Source organism: Heterodontus francisci, chromosome 1 (genome assembly GCF_036365525.1).
Source record: "Heterodontus francisci isolate sHetFra1 chromosome 1, sHetFra1.hap1, whole genome shotgun sequence".
Taxonomy (NCBI): domain Eukaryota; kingdom Metazoa; phylum Chordata; class Chondrichthyes; order Heterodontiformes; family Heterodontidae; genus Heterodontus; species Heterodontus francisci.
The window spans coordinates 168,672,746-168,691,200 of record NC_090371.1 but is presented as its reverse complement, the minus strand read 5'-3'; the positions used below and the strand labels follow the sequence as shown (position 1 = coordinate 168,691,200).

Below are 18,455 nucleotides of genomic sequence, written 5' to 3'. Positions count from 1 at the left end.
TGGTTTGCCTGCTCGAGAGGTCAACTGGATGTTTGAGCTCCCACAACACTATTAGAAATCAGGGAGTTGTTCTCCTGATGTCCTTGCCAACATTCCTCCCTCAGTACCACCAATACTGATTAATTGCTCATGCATCTCATTGCCACTGAATTTATTTCCAAAACAGGCACTGTATCTTAAAGCATTTCATGACAAATTAAGCACTTTGAGATTTTTCTAAATAGACAATGATAAGGCATAAATCGAAGATTTGAATTCAAATTTTTATTTGGCACAAAAATACCAGTATATGCAAAAAATTAAAATATGCACAAATTACAATATAAACTTATTTTCAGTTACATTACTACAATTTTTAGACAAATTATTTTGAAGGCTGTTACGACCAGGTGAGAAAGGGGTCTTTCTCTGCCTTCACCTGGTCTTATTGTAACACAGCTTAATTTTTAAATAGCATTTTGAGCTCCCCCTTGGTGAATCCTTATTCACCGATTTCAATTATAAGGCAAAAAAATGAGCACAAACAGGCCTCCTTAGGTTTAAAGAAGTTAGATTTATTAAAACTTAAATTCTAATTTGGTTAATGCCTACAGATACACACCGCACCCCACGCTAGCATGCATACATGATACGCACATGCAAATAGACAGAAAAGAGAACAAAAATAGTGGAGAGATTTGAGGCAATATCAGAAGCACTGCTTGTTACTGTGCTTCAAGCTCACTGTAGTTCTTTTGTATGTAGTTCTTGCTTGTAGGTAATTATTGCTTTTCATTGGGGCCCAGTATTCTTCTCAAACCTTGTTCACTGTAGGAGATTTTTCTCCTGGGGTTCAGGTGTTTTCAATGGGTATTCAGTTCTGTGAGAAACAGATGAAAGCAGACAGGAGAGAGGTCCTTTCAGTCAAGGAGCAAACAGCTTTCTGAGTTCCAATTCTCTGTGGCAAGTTCAAATTCAAAAAACTCCTTTAGCCAGTTAGTCATATGACTAAACTGGTCTGACCACGTCTGTCTGTGCTTTCAGCCATCTTAGCAGGTAACCTGGAATGCTAGCCTCTCCACCTTCAACGTCTGGTAATCAAAAGTCCATTGTGGATTAAATTGGAGCAGGGAGTGGCCCCTTTGTCCTTTCCAAGCACTGTCTGTTACTATGCAAATGTTTTTTCAGTCAGAGGCTTGGCAACCCCTTTAATAGGCCTTCTTTTCTTCCCAGCAACAATTTTAAAGTATAATGTCCATGTGGCGAAATATCCGTGCCTCATTCTTGGCAGGTGGGGGCCTGCATGACAAGGCAATCTTAGTCTGGGGAAAAGAGATTACATCACTTAGTTACAAAAAAAAAAGTAAAGAAGCACCCAAGAGCCAGACATTGAAGCTATATCAGTACTCCTGCAGCATATCCTGAGCAGAGATGTGAAGTGATAGGATACAGTTCTGACTTTCTACTCTGCTGAGTTTATTATCTCAGAAGTGCTCTGTCGTGAGGTGGAAAGTGGCAGCCAGTCACCTCCTTGTAAAACTGGTGGTGGAAGTGAGTGGGGGGCAAGAATAAATACGGAATGGGACATCTTCAACAACCAGCTCTTGTCCTCCTGGAGGCTTGGCAAGAGCATCACCAGTTTCCCTGGGGGTAGGTTAGTCTATAGGCAGCAGGGAGGTACTGGAACTGACTAATTGTAAGAGAAAGAATATGGTGGGGGGAGTGGGGAAGACAAGATTAAAAAGTTACAAACCCTCATAAGCTCAAACGATGTTAAGCAGAACATAAAAACACATTTCAGTTCTGAGCATTACCAGACCTCATTTTCTTGGTGTGCTGCAGAGTAGCCAGTAACTTCCAAGGTATCGAAAAAGGACAAAGTTAGAAAAATAATCATGATGGCAGAAGTTAAACATCACTCAAACTAACTGCACATTGAAACCAACAATATACGACAAATAACCAAATGGCCAAAACTTAATTATCCACAATATAAAAATTAAAATCAGAGTGGTAAAATGTTTTGTCATCAGAACAGTCAAACCTAATTGTTCGGAAACCTTGCTGAGGGACAATGATACCCTTCCCCTTAATGAAGCCTCCTTGCCGGTCATACCTTCCGCCGCTGGCCCTGTCAAGACCGTCACAGTGGTGGTGTGGCGCTTATCACTAGGTCACATCTTGGCCTGAAACCCTACTCCTGACACTTCCTCCTCCTTTGAGCATCGCAACTTGTGCCACCTCCTCACCTCTCATTCAAAATTGTCGTTCTCTGCCCCCCTCCCAAGAACGATAAAAATTTCCTCACCAAAATAACTTCATTGCTTTCCTCCCTCAGCGCTGAATGACTTCTCATCCTCACTGATTTCAACCTCCATCTCAACTCATCATACTCTCTCTCCTCTGAGCTTAATGGCCTCTTACCCTCCCAAAATCTCTCCCTCTATGTAAACTCCCCAACCATTATTCATGGCCACCTCTTGATCTTGCCACTCCCATCATATTAATCACAATGTAAGGCCATCTCTGATGACTTCCTCCACCCGCATCCGCCTTCCATGCTCCGAACCTACCTCCTTCTGTCTCTGCCACTGGATAAAACTCTTCCCCAATTCACTTACAACTGTACTTTCAAAATCCTACCCGTCTAGCTTTTGGCTCACGGTTCGCTACAACATTTCTGCAACTACTGATTTGCTCAACCGCACTCTCACCTCCACCTTTGATGCCCTAGATTCCAAAAGCATTACTCTTGCTCATGCTGGCTGTTCCCCTCGTACAGCCCTCATCTCTGTTCCCTTAAGTCCAAGGGACACAGACTTGAAATGATATGGTAGACAAATGGTTTAGCCATTCACTGCCAGATCTGGCTGGACCACAAAGCATTAATTGGGTCCTGCTCGTCTGCTATAACTGCTAACTATTCCAGGATCATCCTGGAGTGCAAAGATAATCTCCGGCTTCTTTTCTCCACTGTAAATGGTCTTCTTAAACCCTTCTCCCCATCTCCTCCACCCTCACTTCCAACAATAAGTGCAAGGAGCTCAAAGATTTCTGTGTCACCAAGATCAAGACCATCCGATCAGTTGCCGCTGCCACATCCCTCTCTTTCACTAGCCTACCAGGCCAAACTTCCTCTAAAAATCACCCCCTCCCCCCACCATGAACTCACAACTTTCTCTAGTTTCTTCCTCATCTCCCCATGACCATTCTAAGCTCATCTTGTCCATGAGACCACCTCCTTCTACCTCGATGCTATTCCCACTAAACTTCTCCTCCTGATCCCCATGTTAGCCAATATTGTTAACTGTCTCTCTCCTCAAGTGTTGTCCCTCTCTCCTTTAGATCTGCCATCATGGGCGGCACAGTGGCGCAGTGGTTAGCACCGCAGCCACACAGCTCCAGCGACCCGAGTTCAATTCTGGGTACTGCCTGTGTGGAGTTTGCAAGTTCTCCCTGTGTCTGCGTGGGTTTCCTCCGGGTGCTCCGGTTTCCTCCCACATGCCAAAGACTTGCAGGTTGATAGGTAAATTGGCCATTATAAATTGCCCCTAGTATAGGTAGGTGGTAGGGAAATATAGGGACAGGTGGGGATGTGGTAGGAATATGGGATTAGTGTAGGATTAGTATAAATGGGTGGTTGATGGTTGGCACAGACTCGGTGGGACGAAGGGCCTGTTTCAGTGCTGTATCTCTAAACTAAACATCATCATCCCTCTCCTCAAAAAGCCAACCTTTGGCCCCACTATCCTTATAAACGACCACCCCATCGCCAACTTCCCTTTCCTCTCAAAAGTCCTTAAAAGTGTTGTTGCCTTCCAAATCCGTGCACAGCTTTTCCAGAACAGCACGTTTGAATCCTTCCAATCAGATTTCTGCCCCAGGCACAGTAATGAAAAGGCTTTTATCAAAGTCACAGCTGACATCCTACGTGGCTTGACAAAGATAAACTATCCCTCCTCATCCTTCTCAACCTGTCTGCAGTCTTTAACATGAATGACCACACCATCCTCCTCCAACGCCTCTCCACTGTTGTCCAGCTGGGTGGGACTGCTCTAGCCTAGTTCCATTCTTATCTATACAGTCGTAGTCAGAGTATCATTTGCAATGGCTTCTCTTCCTCCTCCCACAGCGTTATCTCTAGTTTCACCCAAGGATCTATCCTTGGTCCCTCCTATTTCTCATCTATATGCTGCTCCTCAGTGACACTATCCAAAAGCATAGTGTTAGTTTTCACATGTACGCTGATGACACCCAGCTCCACCTCACCACCACCTCCGACTCCTCCACTGTTGTTAAATTATCAGACTGCTTATCCGACATCCAGTACTGGATAAGCAGAATTCTCCCCAGTTTAATACTGGGAAGACTGAATCCATTGTTTTCAGTTCCCACTTCAAACTCCGTTCCCTAGCTACTGATTCCATCCCTCTCCCTGACAACTGTCGAGACTAAACCAGACCGTTCTCAACCTTGGTGTCACATTTGACTGAGGAGGTTCCGACCACATACTCGTGACATCACTAAGACCGCCTATTTCCACCTCCGCTACGTCACTCGACTTCCCCAAGCCTCAACTCGTCTGCTGCTGAAACTCTCAGCCATGCCTTTGTGAACTTGATGATTCCAATGTACTCCTGGCTTGTCTTCCACGTCTACCCTCCATAAACTTGAGGTCATCCAAAATTCTGCTGCTTATCTCCTAACTCACACCGTTCCTTTCACCTATTGGCCCTGTGCTCGCTGACCTACATTGGCTCTCGGTCAAGCAATGTCTTAACTTTAGAACTCTCATCCTCGTTTTCAAATCCCTCCATGACCTTGCCCCTCCCTATCTCTGTAATCTCCTCCACAACACAAAACTCCAAGATATCTGTGCACATCTAATTCTGGCCTCTTGAGCATCCCAGATTTTAATCACTCCACCATTGGTGGCTGTGCCTCCAGTTGCCTAGGCCCTAAGCTCTGGAATTCCCTCCATAAAGCATTCCGCCTCACTTTCCAAATCAAAGATTTTATAGCAGAGCACTTGGAGAGCAGTGGTAGAATCAGGCAGAGTCAGCATGGATTTACGAAAGGGAAATCATGCTTGACAAATCTACTAGAATTCTTTGAGGATGTAGCTGATGAGGGGGAGTCAGTGGATGTGGTTTATTTGGACTTTCAGAAGGCTTTCGACAAAGTCCCACATTAGAGATTAGTGTGTAAAATTAAAGCTCATGGGATTGGGGGTAGTGTATTGCGAAGGATAGAAAATTGGTTCGCAGACAGGAAACAAACAGTAGGAATAAATGGGTCTTTTCCCCAATGGCAGGCAGTGACTAGTGGGGTACCACAGGGATCGGTGCTAGGACCCCAGCTATTCACAATACATATTGATTTATATGAGGGAACTAAATGTAATATCTCCAAATATGCAGATGACATAAAACCGGGTGGGAGGGTGAGTTGTGAGGAGGATGCAGAGAGGCTTCAGGGTGATTTGGACAAGTTGAGTGAGTGGTCAAATGCATGGCAGATGCAGTATAATGTGGATAAATGTGAGGTTATCCACTTTGGTAGCAAAAACAGGAAGGCAGGTTATCTGAACAGCTATAAACAAACAGAGAGGGGAATATGCAATGAGACTTTGGTGTACGTGAACACCAGTCGCTGAAGGTAAGCATGCAGGTGAAACAGGCAGTAAAAAGGGCAAATGGTATGTTGACCTTCATAGCGAGAGGATACGAGTACAGGAGCAGGGATGTCTTGGTGCAATTATACAGGTCCTTGGTGAGGCCACACCTGGAATATTGTGTGCAGTTTTGGTCTCCTTATCTGAGGAAGGATGTTCTTGCTATAGAGGGAGTGCAGCAAAGGTTTACCAGGCTGATTCCTGGGATGGTGGGACTGATGTATGAGGAGAGATTGAGTCGGTTAGGATTATATTCGCTGGAGTTCAGAAGAGTGAAGGGGGGGGGGGGGGGGGATTTCACAGAAACCTATTAAATTCTAACAGGACTTGACAGGGTAGATGTAGGATGTTCCCGATGATGGGGGAGACCAGAACCAGGGGTCATAGTCTAAAGAAATGGGGTAAACCTTTCAGGACTGAGATGAGGAGAAATTTCTTCACCCAGAGAGCAGGGAGCCTGTGGAATTCGCTACCACAGAAAGTAGTTGAGGCCAAAACATTGTATGTTTTCAAGAAGAAGTTAGATATAGCTCTTGGGGCGAAAGGGATCAAAGGATATGGGGGGAAAGCCGGAACAGGTTACTGAGTTGGATAATCAGTCATGATCATAATGAATGGTGGAGCAGGCTCGAAACGTCTAATGGCCTACTCCTGCTCCTATTTTCTATGTTTCTATGTTTTCCGCCTTCAAGACAGTCCTTAAAACTTACCACTTCGTCCAAGCTTTCGGTCATCTGACCTAATATCATCTTTTGTGGCTCAGCATCATATTTTGTTTTATAATGCTCTTGTGAAGCACCTTTGGATGTTTTATGTTAAAGGCACCATATAAATACAAGTTGTTGTTGTACTGCCCAATTCGATAGTGAATTGGGCCTGACGTTGAGCAACTTGAGTAATGTATGCATATTTGCAACTTGACACTTAAATTCTTTTTTAAACTAAAGATCATTTATGCCAGCACATTTTCTTTCGTTGCTCAGGACGAGAAAAGGTCATCTCAGACTGCAAAGTCAGCAATTAAATCTGGGTTCTGGTGTCCAAGTTACAAAAGTTAGCTCACAGACTAGTCAAGCAATAATCTGACATAATCATTCATCAACACTCTGAACATGTCATGTCCAATCAGCAAGATGAACCCACCAGAGGAATTGACACACTGGTGTACATTTGGATGAGAGTAAGCATTGGATCCTCAGCATTGTACCTCGACTGCATGAATTCTCATGGCTTCAGACCAAACGAGGCCAAGGAAACCTCCCAAGAATCAAAACTTTACCTAACCCCGCAACAGACAAATTAATATACCTCCATGTTAAACACCACTTGGATAAAGCACCGAAGATGTCACTACCCAGAATGTATTCTAGGTTAAGGCCTTCAATATTCATGAGAGCAACTCAATAGAACCACCACTCACTCAGCAAACTGAATTCTGAATGATGGAGCTGCCACACACCTTGTTTGCATCATGTGGTTGTATTGCCTGCCTGGTGCCAGGGTTCAGGACATGTCCTCGCGGCTGGAGAAGAACTTGGAGTGGGAGAGAGAGGATCCAGTTATCATGGTCCACGTAAGAACCAACGACATAGGTACAACTAAGAACGAGGCTCTGTGGAAGGAGTCTGAGGAACTGGGTTCTAAATCAATAAGCAGAACCTCAAGGGCAATAATCTCTGGGTTTCTACCTGAGCCAAACACAAACTGGGATAAGGTGTGATTCAAAGAATGGTGTGAGAAGAAAGGGTTTTGATTAATGGGGCACTAGCACCAGTACCGGGGAAAGAAGAAGCAGGTCCTATGGGATGGGCTCCACTTAAAGTGGGCTGGGATATTCCTAGCCAGGAATATAAAAACAGATTGCAAGAGCTTTTACGAGTATATAAAAAGGAGTAGCAGTTAAAGTAAATGTTTGTCCCCTTAGAGGCAGAGACAGGAGAAATGATCACGGGGAATGAGGAAATGGCAGAGACATTGAACAAATAACTTATGCCTGTCCTCAGTCAAAGATACAAATTACAAACCAGAAATACGGGACTAATAAAAGTGAGAAACTTAAAAATAATTAATATCAGCAGAGAAAAAGTATGGAGAAACTTAAGGGATTAAAAGCTGACAAATCTCCAGGACCTGATAGCCTACATCCTAGGGTTCTAAAGAGGTAGCTGCAGATAGTGGATGCACTGGTTATGATTTTCCAAAATTCTCTGGATTCTAGAATTGTCTCAGTGAAATAGAAATAGGCAAATATAACACCGCTATTCAAGAAAAAGGGGGGTGGGGTGGGCAGAAGACAGAAAACAGGGAATTACAGGACAGCTAGCCTGACATCAATCAACGGGAAAATACTGGAATCTATTATTAAGGAATTCTTAATGCATTTAGAATCAACACGGTTTTACAAACGAAAAATCACGCTTGACAAATGTTTTAGCTTTTTTTGAGCATGTAATTAGTTCTTCTTCTTCTTTGGCCTCCTTGTCTCGGGAGACAATGGATAAGCGCCTGGAGGTGGTCAGTGGTTTGTGGAGCAGCGCCTGGAGTGGCTATAAAGGCCAATTCTAGAGTGACAGACTCTTCCACAGGTGCTGCAGAAAAAATTGGTTGTTGGGGCTGTTACACAGTTGGCTCTCCCCTTGCGCCTCTGTCTTTTTTCCTGCCAACTGCTAAGTCTCTTTGACTCGCCACACTTTAGCCCCGCCTTTATGGCTGCCCGCCAGCTCTGGCGATCGCTGGCAACCGACTCCCACGACTTGTGATCAATGTCACAGGACTTCATGTCGCGTTTGCAGACGTCTTAAAAGCGGAGACATGGACGGCCGGTGGGTCTGATACCAGTGGCGAGCTCGCTGTACAATGTGTCCTTGGGGATCCTGCCATCTTCCATGCGGCTCACACGGCCAAGCCATCTCAAGCGCCGCTGACTCAGTAGTGTGTATAAGCTGAGGATGTTGGCCGCCTCGAGGACTTCTGTGTTGGAGATACGGTCCTGCCACCTGAGGCCTGGACAACGTATGTCAGCCAAGAGCGATGTCTCAATTCATGTAATTAGTAGGGTAGATTAAAGGCCTGCTCGGGTCTGCAAATGAGACCCGAGCCGAGCTCGACAGAATCCCATCCGAGCCCGAGCCGGCCCATGTCCTTCCATTTTTTCCCACGCCCGACCCGACTATCAGTTAACTTACCTTCCATTTTTCACTTTGTTCCTTACTGCACAAGCTTAAAATAACTGTAACAAAACCACCTTTAAAGTCCAAAAAGTAAATTAAAATTACAGCCACTTACCTGAGGTGGTGATACAGCGTGTCCAATCCAATCCGACCTGAGCCCGATTACCGGACCCAGAAGTGCGACCCGACCCAAACCCGACACGTTGTCAGATCCCGTCAGGTTCGGGTCGGGTAGCAGGCATTTAGGGTAGATAAAAGGGAGCCAGTAGATGTAGTATACTTGGATTTCCAAAAGGTGTCACACAAAAGGTTAGTGCGCAATATAAAGGCTCCGGGAGTTGCAGGTAATATCAGCATGGATGGAAGATTGGTTAACGAATGGGATGCAGACAGTAAGGATAACTTTCAAGTTGGCAGGCTATAATTAGTGGGGTGCCACAAGGATCAATGCTGGGGCCTCAGCTATTTACAATCTATATTAATGACTTAGATGAAGAGATCAAGGCTAATGTATCCAAGTTTGCTGATGATACAAAACTAGATGGAAATGTAAGCTATGAGGACACAAAGAGGCAGCCAAGAGATAGACAGGTTAAGTGAGTGGGCAATAAAGTGGTAAATGGAGTATAATGTGGAGAGGTGAGGTTATTTACTTTGGTAACAACAATAGAAAAAGCAGAACATTTTTAAAAGGCACGAAACTTTTAAATGTTGATGTTCAGAGAGACTTGGGTGTGCTTGTACAAGAAAAATAAAAAGTTAGCAATTAGGACAGCAAATGGCTTATTGACCTTACTTGCAAGGGGATTGGAGTACAACTGTTCACCATTCTTATTCACCACTTAGGTGATGGAATAGAAAGCCACATATCCAAATTTGCTGATGACACAAAGATAGGCAGTATTGTAAGCAGTGTAGATGGAAACAACACCTATGCAGTCATATTCAGCTGGCCTCTGACACCGGAAATATCAGAGGAATGTATGATGGTATTAAGAGGGCTTTTGGGCCAACCGTCATGAAGATTGCCCCCCTCAAATCTAAATCAGGGGACACAATCACTGACCAACACAAGCAAATGGACCACTGGGTGGAACACTACCTAGAACTGTACTCCAGGGAAAATGTTGTCACTGAGACCACCCTCAATGCAGCCCAGTCTCTGCCAGTCATGAGCTGGACGTACAGCCAACAAAATCGGAACTCAGTGATGCCATTGATTCTCTAGCCAGCGGAAAAGCCCCTGGGAAGGACGGCATTACCCCTGAAATCATCAAGAGTGCCAAGCCTGCTATACTTTCAGCACTGTACAAATTGCTTTGCCTGTGGTGGGACGAGGGAGCAGTACCACAGGATATGCGCGATGCCAATATCATCACCCTCTATAAGAACAAGGGTGACCGCGGTGACTGCAACAACTACCGTGGAATCTCCCTGCTCAGCATAGTGGGAAAAGTCTTTGCTCGAGTTGCTTTAAACAGGCTCCAGAAGCTGGCTGAGCGTGTCTACCCTGAGGCACAGTGTGGCTTTAGAGCAGAGAGATCCACCATTGAAATGCTGTTCTCTCTTCGACAGCTACAGGAGAAATGCCGTGAACAACAGATGCCCCTCTACATTGCTTTCATTTACCACACCAAAGCCTTTGACCTTGTCAGCAGACGTGGTCTCTTCAGACTACTATAAAAGATTTGATGCCCACCAAAGCTACTAAGTATCATCACCTCATTCCATGACAATATGAAAGGCACAATTCAGCATAGCAGCACCTCATCAGACCCCTTTCCTATCCTGAGTGGTGTGAAACAGGGCTGTGTTCTCACACCTACACGGTTTGGGATCTTCTTCTCCCTGCTGCTCTCACATGCGTTCAAGTCTTCAGAAGAAGGAATTTTCCTCCACACAAGATCAGGTGGCAGGTTGTTCAACCTTGCCCGTCTAAGAGCGAAGACCAAAGTACGGAAAGTCCTCATCAGGGAACTCCTCTTCGCTGACGATGCTGCTTTAACATCTCACACTGAAGAGTGTCTGCAGAGTCTCATCGACAGGTTTGCAGCTGCCTGCACCGAATTTGGCCTAACCATCAGCCTCAAGAAAACGAACATCATGGGACAGGACGTCACGAATGCCTCATCCATAAATATCGGCGACCACACTCTGGAAGTGGTTCAAGAGTTCACCTACCTAGGCTCAACTATCACCAGTAACCTGACTCTTGATGCAGAAATCAATAAGTGCATGGGAAAGGCTTCCACTGCTATGTCCAGACTGGCCAAGAGAGTGTGGGAAAATGGCGCACTGACACAGAACACAAAAGTCCAAGTGTATCAAGCCTGTGTCCTCAGTACCTTGCTCTACGGAATTGGGAACCATTTCTACCTATAAAGGGCAGTAGAAGTTTGGAACAAAAACAAGAAATGCTGGAATCACTCAGCAGGTCTGGCAGCATCTGTGGAAAGAGAAGCAGAGTTAACGTTTCGGGTCAGTGACCCTTCTTCGGAACTCAAGTAGAAGTTTGGAACTCTTTTCTGCAATTGTTAGTTTTAAATTTGAGATTGATAGACTTTTGTTAACCAAATGTATTCTGTTCTTATATGCCTAACACCATGTGGGAGCACCATCTCGAGGACTACAGCAGTCGCCTCACTGACATATTCTTAAAGAATCTTTGATCTTCTGGCCAATTAACTTGGACTTGGCTACACCATTGTATCCCGAGCACAAATCAAAATATCTACTGTCTTTCTCTGGTGCACCTAATGATAAAATAGTGTGAAGTTCGGGCACTGCACACAGCTAAATAGCAATCCAGTTATCACTACTACTGAACTATTGAAAAGCGATCATGTATCCTTTAACATTGTAACAATTGGCAATACCCATATTTACATTGTAACAGTCAGCTCCGTAACATTAATTACAATCCAGGATAAACGAAACAAAAACAAAAATTTAAAAAAAGCACAGATGAACACTCAGGCACTCACCAGGCAGTGAGGTTTCATCGTGGGGAGGGGAAGGGTAGTCAAGAGACAAATGAAATAATAAAAATAAATTGTATTTTGTTATAATCCGGGTAAACAAGTCCAGTTCAACTCCATATCTAGGTAAAGACAATTTGAAGGTTGCGAACAGTGTATGAATGAGATTTCTCAATATCACTGTGCATCCAAAAACGAACATTCGGATAGAAACAAGTACACAAGTACACACCACCCACCAACTGCGTCCTGAAAGACTCCTCTCCTCTCCTCCTCTGCATGACATCACAATGGCCACTTTATTCCTCCTGCTGTTACTTCCGGCAGCGCGGTTACCTCTTGACCACAAGATCTGCTCAATGGACTCTCTTTGGTATATTCTCGGGCTCCCTCCCCCACCATGGCGCCTGCGTCGGCTCTTTCTGATCTGCGATTGGTTGCCGCCCTACCTCACGTGATCGGCACTGGGCCTTGGTCCCGGCGGTAGCGGCCATTTTGTGAGGATACCATTATTTAAAGAGAGGAGCGTGCGCTCTTACTCTCCCTCTGGCCCTGTGTGTAGGCGCGGGCAGAGAGACTTTACTCGTCACTGGGGCTCCCGCAGGTTTTAGTATTAAAAAAAACAGCAACGTAGATTTTAAGAGTGGGAGGTGGTACCACGCGCGGGCGGGGCTCCTTTACTCGGTGAGTTGGGTGTCGGCTGTGTGTTTTTCTTTTAATCAGGGCGGTAGGCCGTGCAGTGGGTTCCCGGTTTGCGGAGCGATGTCAGAGGCGGTGCAGTTCTCCGAGGTGGAGGCCGAGACTGCCGGGCAAGGCCTACAGGAAATGGCGGCTGCCGCCGAGACGGGGATGGCGGGTATAGCCGATCCGGCGTTGGAGGCCAAAACGAGTGAGGGCGGCGATGGGTCGGGAACAGTCACCGAGACCGAAGGAGCTAAGATCGACGCCAGTAAAACAGAAGAGGACGAAGGGTGAGGAGCCGCGGGGCCTTTAGAATCTGCTTGTTAAATCGATAGATTTATTGGGTTAAAGATACTGGGGCCAGCAATGTGCGCACTGGGTGGTTCTAGAGGGCCTGAGTTTAGTCTTCCCGCGGGAGGCCGAGGGCAGCAATGCCCTTGAAGCAGCTATTGTGCTTAAATCTATTTAGTGCTTTATTTCCTTTTCCTTCTCTTTCTTCTTTCCCCTTCTCCCCCCCCCCCCCCCCCCCCCAGCCCTTCATGGTGGCGAATAACCAATGGAGGAAGGAGTTTTTAAATTACAAGTTTTTAACATTAAAAATCTAAAATGCACAAATCAGCTATATCGCTACTTAAGAAACTTTGAAAATTAAAAGACGCTTTTGAATTTTTTAAATATAAAACCTGGTGTTTCGGATTAAAGCTGCCGCCGGAAGGTGGCTTTCATGGTAAAGAGGTGCCGCATGTTAAGGAAGAGTGTTGAAGGCTGGAGAAAGAGAGGCCCATTGAGTAAGTGGCGGGAGGATGGGGGAAGGGAAAAGGAGGAAGATCCAGAGCCGCCACTTTTACAGGCGTTATTCTCCATTCTTTTTTTTTATATATTTTGTTGAAGTCGAGGGGTCAGGGGTGTTCACGTCTGTTTGGTAACCGGCACAGGGTAGGTTAAAATTACTACTCGTATGATTGTGCAGATTTCAGGTTAAAATCCCTCTCCCATGTGCTCTTTTTTTCCCCCGCGGTTAGGTGTTTTTAACGGGCTGTTACAAGGTAGGAGTGGATCCAGCTTTTGAAAATTTGTTTCAATGCTGTCTTAAACTGGTTATGTACTGGTGGCGGGAAATATCCGAATTTAATCTTTTTAATTGTAAAAGCGGGTGGGGAGAGGGCTTTCGGATAATATATTTATTTTCGGGATGTAAGCGCGCTTTACTAAGCAAATGAATTTTTGGCGATTTATTTAACTTCAGTTACTGTGGTTTTACATTGTAGTAGTAGTACAGGCTAAACTGGCCATTTGATTGCTATTGGTGATAACAGTGGTTATGTGATTGTCGCAACTTGTCTTTTTTTTTGTTCACAGCGTTAACTATATTCTGGCTTTACTTTGCCACTTGTGGCAATATGACCATTTAAGCAGCCGATATTAGAATTTAAAATATTCAGGCTGTAGATATCTATGAATTATTTGTAAAAGTCTAGTAATCAGATGTCTTGCTATAACTAAGGAACGTTGTAAAGATTTTGATAAGCTATTGACTTTCAACTAGTCTGCATTTACTTGCACTCAGCAATTCTATGTTAATCTTTCATTAGAATGATACCCTTAAAGTTGTGATCCTTAATCTAGCTTTGCAGAGAACAAAGCTTGCTTTTTGGCTGGCCCCTTAAGTTATTACTGATCTGATTGTATGTGGAACATGTCTCGAAGATCAGCAATGGTGTTCCCATTATCCTGGAGCTTGTCATTAGATTCTTTAAAATGTGGCTGTATACTTCCACTAGAAAAGTTCTGACATCTTGGTGTAGTATTTGGGAGTGCTGTATTCATTGTCTCCACTGAGGGTTGAAGAAAAACTTCCATCCCCAAGCTTTCAGCTGCATTCAAGTCTTCTAATGGGCTACTGGGAAAGCATGAACCACTGTACTGATTCAAACCGATCATAAATGACACTGGTCATATCCCTGGCATTGGTAAGTTAGTTTTTCACAGGACAGTTGTGAGCATTTTCCAGTTGGTCCTGTTTTCTGAAGAGGGGAAATAAATATGGGCAGTGTTTTGACTCCTGGTCCATGGCTTCTGTCAAAGTCTGAGCAGGTGTTTAAAGTCAGGATTGGAATTGGTTGTGGTCAGATAGGCTGACATTTGTGAGGATTATATGTAAAGTGATCATTTGGGTGAGTTGTGCTGCCTGCAGTATCTTGCTCAGCAAAACATCAATTTTAGAAGGGAATGTCCACTCGTACAGATTTTCCACCCCCACCATCAATATTGGGAACAGCTTGTGGCCAGAGCCATTAGAATGCATTTTTTGACAAAATAGTGTGCTTTTTCACAGTAAAATTATATTTGTGATTTTCCTTGCAAGTGCAATTTTCTGGTGCTGCTACCCATCCTAGGAAGACTATCTAAAATTGTGTTGGAGATTGCAGGAATCCTTACTATGTCTATCCATTGCAAACATTTAATGTCTAGCATTTTTGGTCTGGTGTCATTCAGATGCAATAGGTGTAGAACAAATCTTGTTTTCTAGTCTGTTTTAAAACCAGTATTCTTGCCCAAGACTGGACCTTTAAGCCCTTGTTTATTTTACTTTTGATTAGCTTTGTTGTCACTGGTGTCATCCAATTGACGTTGTCTCCTGCACAAGCATTCCCCTGGCTCAATTTAGCATCTCACTTGCGACTGATCCCAACATTTGATCCAACCGAAATTGTCTTGGCCACAAGAAAACCAACATTGGAAAATTTCAGTGGCTCTGTGGTCTGTTAATGTACTGTGTACTGTCCTAACTGCTGTTAAATGATCCAGAGAAAGTCAGTTTTTTACTGACCTTGTAAGATTGGGTGATTCTATGACTGATTGCTAGGGGTGAAGTTTAAGTGCCATTTTTTTAGAATGGATAGCAAGACCTGAGCCAAATAAATTGTCCAATATTAAATGCCAGTATAATTGGAGACTTCGTTATGAGAATTCTAAGACTTTTAGCTGGAGATTGGTGTCATGGACATTGCCTTGACTTATTTTAATTGCTTTGGAGAAATGTACATTAAATTTGCAAGGCCCTAATTTGTTTAACCAATTGCTTAAGTTTAGTCTTGTGCATCTTCTACACTGTTGATTTGAAAATAAAATTGCCTAATGTGTATCCACCGAATAGCTTTCTGCATGCATTCTTGATGGAGGTGCACCAGGGAAAATGGTTACTGTATGAGGCAGCTTAAGTTTTGATTTGGCTACTGATGTGTATATATACTTCACTGTTTCTGCAGAAAAATGTTTGTGGGTGGCCTCAGCTGGGATACCACAAAGAAAGATCTGAAGGACTATTTCTCTAAATTTGGAGAGGTGGTAGATTGCACATTAAAGTTGGATCCCATTACAGGGCGTTCAAGAGGATTTGGATTCGTCCTGTTTAAAGAGGCTGACAGTGTGGATAAGGTATTTGATCATAAAACCATGAGCTTAAAAAAAGTGGGTTCAGAAGAAAATGGCTTAATGAAATCATGTTTTTGTATTTGTTTGCTTGGAGTGATGTTTTGAATATTTTTGTCCCATTTCCATGTAGGTTATGGAACAGAAAGAGCATAAATTGAATGGCAAGGTAATTGATCCTAAAAAAGCCAAGGCAATGAAAAAGGAACCTGTAAAGAAGATATTTGTAGGAGGTCTTTCACCTGATACAGCTGAGGAGAAGATCAGGGAATACTTTGGAGCTTTTGGGGAAGTACGTATATCTTATCCTATCCTGGAGGTTTCATTGTATGGTAGATAGGGCGGTGCAGTGGTTAGCACTGCAGCCTCACAGCTCCAGCGACCCGGGTTGAGTTCTGGGTACTGCCTGTGCGGAGTTTGCAAGTTCTCCCTCTGACCGTGTGGGTTTTTGCCGGGTGCTCCGGTTTCCTCCCACAGCCAAAGACTTGCAGGTGATAGGTAAATTGGCTGTTGTAAATTGCCCCTAGTGTAGGTAGGGAATATAGGATTACTGTATGGTTAGTATAAATGGGTGGTTGTTGGTCGGCACAGACTCGGTGGGCTGAAGGGCCTGTTTCAGTGCTGTATCTCTAATATAATATATAAAAAATATATTAAAATGTGGTCTCTTGTTGGACAGATCTGTATGTCTACTAGTTCGAACTGTTTTTGCTCATCCGAAGATCAGACAAATAAATTGAACCAATTTAGATCAGCATGAAATTTATAGATGCATGGGGGAAGAGAAATCAGTGGGAAGGATTAATATGCAAGAGATTCATTGTGTCCAAATTATTTGAGATGTATTTGCATCGCATAGTTAAATGAATGTATGAGGATGCACAGACATTACTTTTATTAGTTACCAACTCAACTGTACAGCAGAGGATGAAGGTCACTTATTTAGCTGACTATTTAGAGTTGCAAGGCTTTTTCATTGGTCTTTTATTGAACCTGGAGGTCTGCAAATTAGGAGTGTACATGCAAATGTCTATTCCAGTTTTGCTGTAGTATGCATGAGTATTTGTCCTGTGGTGTAGGTATGAATACTGCTTTTGCAGGTGGTTTAATAGAACATAGACATGGAAAACTAATGGTGCCTCTTATATTAAAGGTGGAATCAATAGAACTTCCCATGGACAACAAAACAAATAAGAGACGTGGATTCTGTTTCATAACATTCAAGGAAGAGGAACCAGTTAAAAAGATCCTTGAAAAGAAGTTCCACAATGTTGGACTCAGCAAAGTATGTACTGAAATTATTCCAGATGTTGGCAGTCTGTACAGTAACATCGTTAGTTTGGTTGGGATAAAGTTCATTTTAATTGCATACTGCAGAGTTGGTATAACAATGCATTTTACTGAAGTACCCTAGTTGGACAAGTCAAAATTCAACATTGCTTTTTTTTTTACATTAGGTTTCATGACACTAAAATGTTTTGTGCTTTTGGTTTACTTTGCACTACTTTAGATGTTAAAAGCCTTATGGGATGTATTCTAAATTGGGATGGGCAGTAAATATATTTGGAGAACTTGTATGTTCTGTTTAGTTGATTAACTTAATGATAGATCCCTGTATTTATAATTTCAATCTAACTTTTCAATGACTCTTTTGATACAACTGTTATTTGTGTATAACATACATGCACATATGTTGATTCCCATAGACTGATTCTAATTGTTTCTTGCATCCTATTTCAAATCGGAGTTGCCATGCATTATTGTAGGGGAAAAGCTTAAACTCTGTTTTATTTGACAGTGTGAAATCAAGGTGGCCATGTCAAAGGAGGTCTATCAGCAGCAGCAGCAGTGGGGAGTTGGTCGAGGTACTTTTGCAGGCCGAGGCCGTGGGAGAGGAGGAGGGACTGGTACAGGAGGTAATGTGCATTTTTGATTTTAAAGGATTAAATTGTTATAGATTTTAATCAATTAAAAAATTATTACTTAATTTTCAGCCCCAAATCAGAACTGGAACCAAGGATACAATAACTACTGGAACCAAGGCTATGGCAGCTATAACTATGGCTACAATAGCCAGGGCTATGGAGGTTATGGTGGCTATGATTACCCTGCTTATAATAACTACTATGGATATGGTGACTATGGCAGTAAGTGCACGTTTAACTTTTTTTCTACACAATTGCATGCAATGAACCCCACTTTTCATTCTAAAGTTGAAATTTTTATTTTTGAACACTGCATGACCTAAAACAAGTTGGCATGATTGCAAAGGCTGATTAAGTGCATGTCCAATCCTAATTTTTCTGCTGCTTCCTCCCTTCCATGCTGCTTTTTTTCTGCAAAGAGGGTGGGGCAATTATTGAAGGGGTGGGGACCTCTGATTCGCTGATAAGGATGTGTGCTCCTGTGGGATGGAACTGGCCTACTAATTCCTGCTGTGGGCCCCTCTTTCCCATTTGTGGCAGGAGTGCTCTGCATTAGTGCACTGTTCCCACTTAGAGGCCTGACCAAGAACTGGGCAAAACTTGACTCATTGAATAT

The 18,455-nt window shown here is 43.5% G+C and overlaps 1 protein-coding gene and 1 long non-coding RNA gene across 4 annotated transcripts in view; one reads left to right on the top strand and one right to left on the bottom strand.

Moving 5' to 3' along the window:
• Window positions 1-242: 242 nt before the first annotated feature.
• LOC137373279 (uncharacterized) lies at window positions 243-12,948 on the bottom strand. Its single transcript, XR_010975615.1, has 2 exons — window positions 12,041-12,948; window positions 243-1,301 (listed from the first exon to the last, which is right to left on the bottom strand). It is a non-coding gene; the product is annotated as an uncharacterized lncRNA (long non-coding RNA).
• hnrnpd (heterogeneous nuclear ribonucleoprotein D) overlaps window positions 12,273-18,455 on the top strand; it is an 8,247-nt gene continuing 2,064 nt past the window's right edge. For 2 of the 3 annotated variants that reach the window (XM_068038106.1, XM_068038113.1), the window contains exons 1-6: window positions 12,274-12,772; window positions 15,752-15,920; window positions 16,048-16,206; window positions 17,068-17,199; window positions 17,713-17,830; window positions 17,909-18,061. In XM_068038106.1, coding sequence (XP_067894207.1) covers window positions 12,564-12,772; window positions 15,752-15,920; window positions 16,048-16,206; window positions 17,068-17,199; window positions 17,713-17,830; window positions 17,909-18,061 — 940 coding nt within the window. In that variant the 5' untranslated portion in view covers window positions 12,274-12,563. Of the gene's footprint in view, window positions 12,773-15,751; window positions 15,921-16,047; window positions 16,207-17,067; window positions 17,200-17,712; window positions 17,831-17,908; window positions 18,062-18,455 lie in introns of all 3 variants that reach the window. The other variant, XM_068038119.1, reaches the window with a different exon arrangement.